At 44.5% G+C, this 11,283-nt stretch overlaps 1 protein-coding gene across 4 annotated transcripts in view; it reads left to right on the top strand.

Moving 5' to 3' along the window:
• Positions 1-6,717, top strand: part of LOC116504645 (nurim-like) — an 8,599-nt gene extending 1,882 nt beyond the window's left edge. The window contains exons 2-6 of one of the 4 annotated variants that reach the window (XR_004254834.1): positions 786-988; positions 2,196-2,372; positions 4,513-4,833; positions 5,666-5,720; positions 6,471-6,717. Coding sequence is in view for 2 of the 4 variants with exons in the window: in XM_032211805.1 (XP_032067696.1) it covers positions 786-988; positions 2,196-2,372; positions 4,513-4,833 (701 nt within the window). In the remaining 2 variants the exon portion in view is untranslated. Of the gene's footprint in view, positions 1-785; positions 989-2,195; positions 2,373-4,512 lie in introns of all 4 variants that reach the window. The other 3 variants (XR_004254833.1, XM_032211805.1, XM_032211803.1) reach the window with 3 other exon arrangements.
• Positions 6,718-11,283: the final 4,566 nt, after the last annotated feature.

Raw genomic sequence — 11,283 nt, 5'->3', positions numbered from 1 at the left:
TTTCTGAGGCACACATGCATGCCAGCCAGCTGCTCGTCAGATTTCTGAGGCGCACATGCATGCCAGCCAGCGGCTCATCAGGTTTCTGAGGCGCACATGCATGCCAGCCAGCTGCTCATCAGATTTCTGAGGCGCACATGCATGCGGCCAGCTGCTCGTCAGGTTTCTGAGGCGCGCATGCATGCCAGCCAGCTGTTTGTTGGGTTTCTGAGGCGCACATGCATGTGGCCAGCTGCTCATCAGGCTTCTGAGGCACGACTGCGTGCCAGCCAGCTGTTTGTTGGGTTTCCAATGCTCTGGGGTTGGACACTCTGTTCTTAAAAGGTCGCCATCACTGCTCTTAGAGCAACAGTCTCCAACCTTTCTGGCTCAGTTAACCAGTGGGGGAAATGGCAGTGAAGGAGGAGAGGGGATGGTTTTGCAGGTGTGCTGTTCTTACAAATGCAGTTTCGTAGGTGCACGCCCATGCACTCACCCACCACTTCCGCAGCCCAGTTTTGAGCTGGCTGTGGCCTGGCACCGGGCCATGGATTGGGTCCTGGGGACCCCTGTTCTAGGTCATTGTTCATCAATCTCAGCCATTTTAAGTTGGGTGAACTTCAACCACCCAGCTGGCTTGGGAATCCTGGGAGTTGAAGTCCACCCACCCACCTTAAAGTTGCATTTGACAAAACTCTACTCTCAGCTAAAAAAGGTGATGTAGACATTTCTAAACCTCTTTGGCAAATCTTCTTTTATGTCCTGCCGTATACAGGGTGAAAGATTCCTCCCTTGTTCTCTTGCAGATGACATCTCGAATCCTCGGTGGAAAACTGCCCTAAGTGATCCCAAGATTCTGCACTCGCTCACAGTGGACGTGGGCCTGATCATCCTTTTTATCCTTCAGCACAGCCTGATGGCTTCCGATCGGGTCAAAAACTGGACCTGCAACTGCTTTGGGGTCTTGCAGAGAACGGTCTATGTTTTTTGCACAGATGTATCCCTTCAGGTAGGCAGACTGATTTAGAGTATTGAAATGGGAAGCTGTACAGGTACAGCTCAACTTACGGACGGTGCGCCAATTGAAGTTACGATGTCACAGGGGTGGGCTGCTGGGGGTTCGCAGGGGTTCGAGAGAACCTCTAGCTAAGATTCTGTGCAGTTCGGAGAACCCCCCAAATCCCACTCCTGGCTGGCCTCGCCCGCCCCTCCCAGGAATTCCCATGCAGCCCGTTTTGAATGCAGGTAAGTTCAGGACACGAACAAAGGCTTGGGGAGGGCGAAAAAGGGGCCTTCCAGAAAGCTGGAAACAGGCCCGTTTCCATCCTCCAGAGCCTGGGAAGGCTGGAGGAAAGCCTCTGGAGCCCAGGGTGGGCAAAAACGGCTCCCTCCGCTGTGGTGCAGGAGGCCAACTAGGCCATGCCCACCCAGCAGCCCGGCAGAGAACCCCTTGCTGAAAAAAATTTGAAGCCCACCCCTGGACTCCAACTTTAATTGTAACTTCAAGGAAAGTTACCAACTTTCCCTGAAGTTACAATTTCTGCCCCATCCTCACACATTTTAGCTGCTTGGCATCTTTATAACTGGTTGCAGCATCCCATGGTCACTTTATTGCTTTTTGTAATTTTTTTTTTGGGGGGGGGGTCATTTTCCTGCAAAAACACCCATTGGAAAAGCTGGATTCAGACTCAGGACCATGTGATTTGCTTAACAGCCACAGTGACTCACTTGACCACAGTAGTAAAAATTGAGTGCAGTCCCATGGTGACTCGACTTACGACCACAATGACTTATCATCAAAATTCCAGTGTCAATTGTGGCTGTAAGTCAAGGTTTAGACGTAGAATTTTTCATTGTGTTGTAAACTACAAATTGAGTTTCTTTCTCAACTCAGAGAAATGGGTTGGTTTTTCCCCCCCAAAAAATAGATAATACTGAAGACTATAATTTTAACTTGCATTTAAACTTGCCTTGTTTTGATAAGCCTCCAGAACTTGTGTTGAAGGCTTTTAAGAACAAATTGTACAGCCGTTTGTCTAAGATGGTAGAGGGTTTCCTGCCTGAGCAGGGAGTTGGACTTGAAGACCTCCAAGGTCCCTTCCAATTCCATTATTTTGATTCATACCCTGCAAGACCTGGAGTTTCTCACATTCAGTCATTGTTAAATATCTTTGCAGTGTCTGCTAGTATTGTCATTTTTTTTCCTTTTAACATAGTTGCTGATGAGGTATTGGCAGCCAGTACAGGATGGTCCTATGCTCTGGAACACAAACATTGAGCCATGGATCACTTGGGTTCCACTCATCTGTTTTATCCTCCATTTCGTCTCTTGGCTAATCATCTTTAGCATCGTTCTCATCTTTGATTACGCAGAACTGATGGGAGTCAAGCAGGTACTGTGTTGTATTTGTTTTTCCCCTTCATGTTTCTCCATTTGGTGAGCAAGGCTGTATATACTGTAGTATACAGTATAGTGTAGTTTGAGAAATAAAAACATTGTGAGCCCAGCATCTGATGTAGCTCCGTTTATCTTCATTGGGGGGACACTGACCTCCCCCCCGCCCAAGCATCGCTTTAATGAAATTTAGAAGCCACTCTATTCCAGATGCCTCTGAGCGGCTTGCACTTAAAAAGTGAGAATGAATAAATAGATTGTGCTAATCCAGAAGACAAGTTCTCTGTAATAGACAGTACATCCCATTAGAAGAGAATATTTGTAACACAAGGTTGAACTGTGGGGTCCTTGGTGCTCTCTGAGCTTGGTTGTTTTCTTGCCATGGTGGCGCAGTGGATAGAATGCAGTACTGCAGGCTACTTCTGCTGGCTGCCGACTGCCTGCAATTTGGCAGCTCGAATCTCACCAGTCTCAAGGTTGACTCAGCCTTCCATCCTTCCAAGGTGGGTAAAATGAGGACCCAGATTGTTGGGGGAGTGGGGCAATAGGTTGACTCTGTAAACCACTTAGAGAGGGCTGTAAAGCACTTTGAAGCACTATATAAGTCTAAGTGCTATTACTATTGACAGTCAAACAGTATACACAGCACAGTTCTGGATTCCGTTCCAACCGGTACGGTTGGAATGGCCCCAGCGTCACCCAAATGCACACACGCGTGGCGCGCGCATGCGTTGTAGATGGAAATGACGCTTCCACAAGCCTCCGCGATGCTCCAGCTGCTCGGCGGAGCATCGCGCAGGTGCTATACGCGCCGTGCGCAGAAGCGCCAACAACTTCAAAAGACAGTAAGGAGCTTGGGTGGGCAGGTGGGCCCTCCGGAGCACCATACCGGAACAGTACCCAGTGCTCCGGGCAGGATCCGGTATGCCCGTACCAGGGCGTACCGCCTTCAACCCACCACTGACACAACAGCTAAGCAAGGAACTACCAAGAAGAAAGCACTCCCATCAACACTGAGGGCAAGCCACTATATATAAACAGAGTAAACCCCACTCCCTTCTAACACTAAAGATGTTACTGAACTACTGTATTTTTTGGACTGTAAGACACACTGAAGTATGAGACACACCATGATTTTGAAGAGGTAAATTTTTTAAAAAAGTTTTTGCACTCTGCAGGCCTCCCAAACCCTCTGCACACCTCATTTTTTGCAAAAAAGAAAATGGGGGGGCATGCAGAGCTTTGGGGGGCCTGCAGAGTGCTCCTGGGGACTGGGGGAGGGGCAAAAAGAGCAAAAATGACCTGTTTTTCACTCGTTTTTGCCCTCCCCAGCCTCTAGGAGTACTTTGCAAGCCTCCCAAGCCCTCTGCACGTCCATTTTTGCAAAGTGGGTAGGGTTTCAGTAGGCCAGAAATGCTGTATTCAGTGTATAAGACGCACCCAGATTTTCACCCTCTTTTTTGAGGAAAAAGGTGAGTCTTATACTCCGAAAAATACGGTAGGTAATAAAACATCTGCAAGAAAACAACCCAAGTCAGTACCAAGGACCGTGCAAACAATACATTTTGAAGGGAAGGAAAGGGGCTCAACTATGAACCTGCCCTAAGGCCTGGGGGGGGGGGAGTACAGATAGTCCTCAACATATAATAATTCATTTAATCACTGTTCAAAGTTACAACAACCCTGAAAAAGCGAGTTAGGACAATTTTTCACACTTATGACCATTGCAGGTCACACTTATGACCATGGTAATTCGATCAAAATTCAGACGCTGGGTAACTGATTCATATTTATGATGGTTGCAGCATCCTAGGGGGACACGTGACTTCATTTTTACGACCTCCCAACAAGCAAAGTCAATGGGAAAGCCAGGAGTCACATAACATCCATTTTACCAACTTAGCTGCAGTGATTCGCTTAACGGCGGCAAGAAAGGCTGCCAAATGGGGCCAAACTCACTTAGCAACAGAAACTTTGGGCTCAATTGTGGTCGTAAGCCGAGGACTATCTGTAGTATAGATGGGAAGCCTTTTGTTCCTCTGTAGCATCTGCAGAGAGCCCAAGGCTGCCTTGGACGTAGATTAAAATCTGGGAATGCCTCTAACAGTAAACAGGTGTTGCTTTCGTTTCACCCCCAGGTTTATTACTACTGCTTGGGCATGGGAGACCCTTTGGCTGTGAAGTCTTCACGGGCCCTCCGCCTCTACTCACACCTTCGCCATCCATTGTACGTGGAGTTTCTGCTTATCCTCTGGGCTGTTCCCTGCCTCTCCCTTGACCGCCTGCTTCTGGCCTCCCTCTTCACGGTCTATCTTACCTGTGCTCACAGCCTGGATGAACAGGATTACCTCTACCTCCGGGCCCAGCTGGACAAGAAGTTCCAAATCTTCTCCCGGGAAGAGGCTGCTTATGGGGGCTTATTGGCTCAAAACGGCCCTTCAGACTACAAGGACAACTGAGTAAGGGTGGGATAGGTACCGGTTTTGGTTGCAGGGGTGGGGTCTGGCTTTTGCGGGGGTCTGACTGCCAGGTCCCTGCTTGCGAAGCACTGAATAATACGCCCTATCTTGTCTTGATTGTGCTTTTACGTAAAAAGGACTTGAAGGGCTGCCTCCCAAGAATTTGTTAGCTACTGGCTCAGTCTCTTGTAACTCAAGACTCTTTCCGAAGCTAAAGTTCTCCATCGTTATGAACTAGAACTTCATTGCCCTCAACAGCAGTATTAGATGAAGAGGTTGGGGATTTTAGCCTCGACACATTTGGAGAATGTCAAATTGGGATAGTCTGGACTGAAACACACTAAGTTCTACTCGTAGATCATGTGACGGAGGTGCTGTTTAGGATCTTATTGGAGAAGGTTGGAATAACCAATGCCTGGGTTTGATCCCACTTTAGAACATTAAGGAGATCCTTTTTGATCATGAATTTTTCTCTTACTCTGAGAATCCTTAATAATGGTTGAAATGCAGCTATATTTCATGGCAGCCTCTAGGTTGGATGGTTATGTGGAGAGCAAAGCAGTTGGTTAAACAAAAGTGTCCAACTCTGGAAAAGAGGCATCTCTAGAATATGTTTTCAAGAGCATTTCTAAAAAAAATGGGGAAGTGACTGCTCTTTAGCTCTTCAATGGCCTGCTTTGACTAAGAGAATGTTTAAAAGGGTCCTTTTAAAATTAATAGCATGTTTTTATTTATTTCAAATGAGCTTTTTACCGATCTCTTGCCACAAATTTTTAATCATAGCGTTTTAACCTCAACGTGCAAATACTTAATTTTTTTTTTTATATATTAGCAGCCAAGTGCACTTATTTGGAGGGGATTACAGATGCATTTCTTCAATATGATTTGTGAGTATACAATATGTGTGGTGGTTTAATTAAGCCGCTTAATTACTATTGCAAAGGTGCCTTGTTTTTGAAGTGAAAACTCCTTGAATTATAGAAGAAAACACAGAAATAAAAAAGCTTTCAGTCCAAATGCTAGTACTAATATCTTAGTATTAGATTTTCCTAAGGGATTTTCACTCGGGTTGTCCTTTTAAAAGATTATCTTGATTAATAGAAACATTGTCCATGCTAGAATTCTCAGATACAGCTATACTTGTTATTCCCCAGCATGCTGGCTGGGGAATTCTGGGAATTGAAGTCTAGACATCAAGTTGCCATGGTTGAGAAATACTTTTGTAGACCATTGGATTATGGTTCCCCTCCTCCCTCATCATCATGTCATAGAGTCACATCTGGGGGCCATCCAGTAGCATCAATAGAGAGGGTGAAAAAAGCTAAGCTCTTTTGTATAAAGATATATAAAGGGACAGGACTTTTATCAAGATGCCCCTCTGGAAATCTTGAACTCCATCCCATACGAGGCGACTGTGGGCACCAGTTTAGGGACGTTGTGGGCAATGGAAGTCCCGCACTTTAACTGCTTAGAAAAACCCTTCAACTTCCTGTACGGAACATTACAATGGAACATATTTTTTAATTATAAACTGCACAGATGTGATGAATAAATAAAATGAACACAGTCCACCATTCTAGGAGTAAATGTCTGATTCCTCCCGGCTATTAGGTTATAATTTCTTACTTTTCTTAAAGGTACAGGAACCTTCTACATATACTGGAAGAGGAAAGTTAAAATTTCTAGGCTGCCGCTACCTAAGATCTGTTTCTACTGCCTTATTTTATAGTGGCCTATACCAATATTTCAAAATTTTGTTCTGGCCTTGTAAATGTATATTGTAATTCTGTACCTTAATACTAATGAAGCTTTAAAAAAAAAACAAATCTTGGATTTCAGTGCAAAATAAACGTAATCTATTTTTTTTTAAAGATAAAACTTGCTTGTTTGCCTGTGTTCTACTGTGTGTTAAAATGTTTGGTTAAAAATCCTTTCTTTTTTTCCGTCTCCAACCTCAATGGTGCTCTACGGGTTGGATGCTGAGCAGAACTTTCAATAATATGCACAAGCTTCCACCTGCATAAAAGCCCTTCCAGCTTGTAAACCCTTTGGAAGTCAGGACCCTTTGTAAAAGATGAGTCCACAACAAGGTTCCTATTTAGAGGACAAGAAAAATCTCATTGGGTTTCTTGCACGATGCATCATGTTGTGGCCCGCCAGTGGCCAGCGGATTCAGACAGTGAGGAGGTTGGGGAGGAACATGGGCCAGTCCTAGGGTCTGGGGAAGGCTCTGACGAGGGGTATGCATTGGAGGCAGAGATGGGGCCAGGGCCGTCTGACAGTTATCAATTGCCTTCAGAGTCAAACATCAGTGGGGTAGAAGAACAGCTGGAGCCTGTTCCCAGTATGCGCATGCGCAGAGCTGCCAGGAGAAGGGAAAAGCTAAGGAACAAGGGTTGACTCAGGAATAAAGGTGGAAGGTAAATGGCCCCTCCCATAGGGAATAAAAAAGGAGCAAAATTGTCTCCTGCAAACTCCCCTTTTGTTCCTCTTTTATTCAATTCATTAGGGTGAATATCTGTTCCTCACTTCTTGCCAAGTATTGTCTGCTACAGAGTGGCATTTGGAAGATATCGGCCTGGCAGTTCTCTGTAGTTGTGAAATCTCATTAAAGACTGTTGGCCGGGACTTTGCTGGAGAGTAATTCACTTTAAGCTAAATAAAAGGGGCTTTATCAGGACGAGGAGTCGGCTACATGATCTTGGGAAGCCTGGGTCAGGACGCACCCTGTCAATGGAGAGACAGGACTAGTGGCCCTGGAGGCATTCAATTTAGGCCCTATTCTCTTTATTACCCAAACAGCTTTTCTTCATTCCTGTAATACCACAGAAATACTGTGAGGCTCATTTTTCAATCATTAAATGTTTCCCTTGTACAGATAGTCCTTGACTTACCCCAGTTCATTTAGTGACCATTTGAAGTTCCATTGGCATTGGAAAAAGCGACTTATGCCCATTTTTGGCACTTACGACCATTGCAAATCCCCATGGTCATGCAATCAAAATTCAGATATTTAGCCACTGACTCCTATTTATGACAGTCGCAGTGTCCCGGGGTCATGTCCTGGCTGGGGAATTCTGGGAGTTGAAGTCCACTAGGCTTAAAGTTGCCCTGCTTGGAAACCCCTGCTTTAGATAGATCGGAATTGGCTCATTTGTGTTGCCGATCAGCAAGTGCCAACTCTCACAGCCACCAAGGGAGCCTTCCTTAATCTGTGGCCCTCCAGGTGAGTTGGACTACAACACCGATATTGCCTGTGGAGACAATGCATTGGAAAACCCTTGAGGGAAAAGTGCTCAAATATGAACAGAGCAAGATTCTGTTCTATATTAGAACAGTAATGGCAAAACCTTTGGGTTTCTTTTGCCCAAAATTCGGACTCTGCTGCCATGTCACCACAGAGACATCGAAAAACCTATTCCCTCTCTCCCCCTCACCCTCATTTAGGCCTCTTTGAAGAGAGACAATCAATGGCTGTATTGAAGTTGGGCCGGAAGTAAACACTTGGGCATCCACTTTAGCTCTAGCATCATTTCTACTACTCAAACAGGCCAGGTTTGGGGGAATGGCACATGGCCTAGCATTCCCCAGGATCTGCCACCTGCCTTACCTCCAGGAACTGTTCTCTTTCTGTTGCCAAGCCCCTACAACCTACCTGAGGCTACTCCTGTTGCACAAGACCTTTGTTCTTGAAGCAGTTTTGGAGAATGCTCTTTTGCAGCCTCTGAAAACTGCAAAAAATACCCCACCATGTTCTCATGTGATTTTTTTTTTTTTGAGGCCCAAGAGGATGGATGAGAGCATAACTAATCCTGAATAAATTCCAGAGTGTCCAATGGCCACAGAAGAGGACACCCCATTCTCACAGGGCCTCCGTAGCCTCCAAAAACCATGTGAGAATAGAGCATGCTTTTCAGAATAGATGTTGGATGTTATTGAACAGTCGTGTCACCCAAAATGTCATGGCATGTCATCTTTGGCACGTGTGTCAGAGGTGCCAGAGGTCCACCATCACTGTACCTAACAATTGGTGCAGATTAGAGATAACAATGTGTTGATTTTGAAAAGGGATAACCTGAAATTTTGGCATAAATTAGGTTAGCGCTGTCTTTAGAAGAATTTTGTCCAACATCCAGGCAAGCCAGAAGAGAAAAGATAATGACTAATGCGTTATTTACCTGGCAATTGTTGTCAAGACAGTTCAAATGAGAAAATGCAACCCTTGGAAAATTCACTTGGTTACAGCATTGCACCTGAGAATGGTTAGCAACAGGTATAAGAAAGATAATGATCTGTTGTCACATTTGTTTTAACTTGGGGTGATGGGGGACTTAACTCCATTTCACATTTCTGTAACTCCCTCAGGAGTCAAGGCTGCTGAACACTGATTCTCACAAATGGATTTTTAAAAAAATAATAATCTAAGGACACAGAATTAATGTATTGTCATTTGACCCATTAATCTGGTTTTATCTTGGTTTTTAGTTTTAGTCTTCTGGTCCAAAATCACACTAAGTAATGCCTTCATTCATTTAGCCTCATTTGGCAACCAAATGGGATATCATCATTTGGGATGGAAGCTTTTATGCGCATAGCTTGCACTAAATTTGAGAGATAAAGTCAGATTATATGGCAGTAACCACCAAATTTCTTTTCCATAAACTGAACCACAAATGTACTATATTAAATACAGTAACTGCCATGGAAAACAATGCAAGTGAAATTGGGTATTCTCACTAGATTTGGAATTTGGAATTCCAAATTTATATCAATTGGGAAGGAATCGGTGTGCCTAGTCTATTGAAAAGGACTAGGGATGACATGATAGCAGTGTTCCAATATCTGAGGGGGCGCCACAAAGAAGAGGTCAACCTATTCTCCAAAGCATCTGAAAGCCAGACAAGAAGCAATGGATGGAAACTAATGAAGGAGAGAACCAGTTTAAAACTAAGGAGAAATTTCCTGACAGTGAGAACAATTAACCAGTGGAACATCTTGCCACCAGAAGTTCTGGGTACTCCATCACTGAAGGTTTTTTAAAAGAGATTGGATAGCCACTTGTCCAGAATGGTATAGAGTGTCTTGCTTGAGCAGGGGGTTGGACTAGAAGACCTCCAAAGTCCCGTTCAACTCTTGTTATTTTGTTATATCTGAAGCAGACACTCGTCGGTGGGGTGAACATTTCAGTCTGAATGCCAACCAATCATGCCATGCTCCATTCTATCCTATCCCACCCAACTTCTCTTTCCTGCCCCACTTGGTGAAGCTAGGTAGTTCTTACAAGAGTTTTTCACACTTAACAGCATGATCACGTGATCAAAATTTGTGTGGGTCATATGACACCTGGATCATATTTATGACGGTTCCTGTGTCCCAGGATCAAGTGATCCCTTTTTGTGACCTTCTGACAGGCAAAGTCAATGGGAAAGCCAGAGTCACTTAACAACCACTTAATAACTGTGGCAAGAAAGGTCGTAAAATGGGACCAAACACAGTAACTCACTTTACAACAGAAACTTTGGGCTCAGTTATGGTTGTAAATCAAGGACTACTTGCATTCGCTATCCAGAGCAGGCTCCATTTTCACCAGAGTATTTTGGGCGGTATGAATTATAAAAAAAATTCCTTCGCTTCAATACACTTTTTTAACCTAAAGACATGATTCTTTAGCTTGCTGTTTCTTCTAGCTCGGGTCTATTTTTGCTTAATGTGCAGTTGATCCTACTTGGATGCACAGGGAGTCCTTGACATGACCACAATTGAACCCAAAATTTCTGTTAAGTGAGACTTGTTGAGTTCTGCTTCGTTTTACGACCTTTCTTGCCACAGCTGTTAAGTGAATCACTGCAATTGTTAAATTCACTTGTTAAGTGAATCTGGTTAAGTGAAACCTTTTGACTTTGCCTGTCAAAAGGTCACAGAAAGTAATCATATGACCCCAGGACACTGCAACTGTCGTAGCTGCCAAGCATCTGAATTTTGTTCGTTTGACCATGGTCATATGTGTGAAAAACAGTCATAGGTCACTTTTTTCAGTGCCGTTGCAACTTTGAACGATCACTAAATGAACTGATATAAACCGAGGACTACCTGTACATTTCTGAAAATGACTCTGCAATCTCCAATAGTGGTCAACCTGTCCAAGTGATGGGCAACAGCTGTTTGTAGCCATGGTGGGGTGGTGGGTAGAATGCAGTATTGCAGGCTAAATCTGCCGACCGCCAGAAGTTCGATCCTGACTAGCTCAAGGTTGACTCAGCCTTCCACCCTTCCGAAGTCGGTAAAATGAGGACCCAGATGGTTGGGGGGAAACAAGCTTACTTTGTAAACCGCTTAGAGAGGGCTGTAAAGCACTGAGAAGCAGTATATAAGTCTAAGTATGCTATTGGTATTACAGACATCCCAGCATCTCCCAGCCAGCAGCTGTTACAAGAGTTCAAAACAAACAGG

This window comes from Thamnophis elegans, chromosome 2, assembly GCF_009769535.1.
Source record: "Thamnophis elegans isolate rThaEle1 chromosome 2, rThaEle1.pri, whole genome shotgun sequence".
In the NCBI taxonomy this organism is placed as follows: domain Eukaryota; kingdom Metazoa; phylum Chordata; class Lepidosauria; order Squamata; family Colubridae; genus Thamnophis; species Thamnophis elegans.
This window is presented reverse-complemented; position numbering and strand designations above follow the sequence as displayed.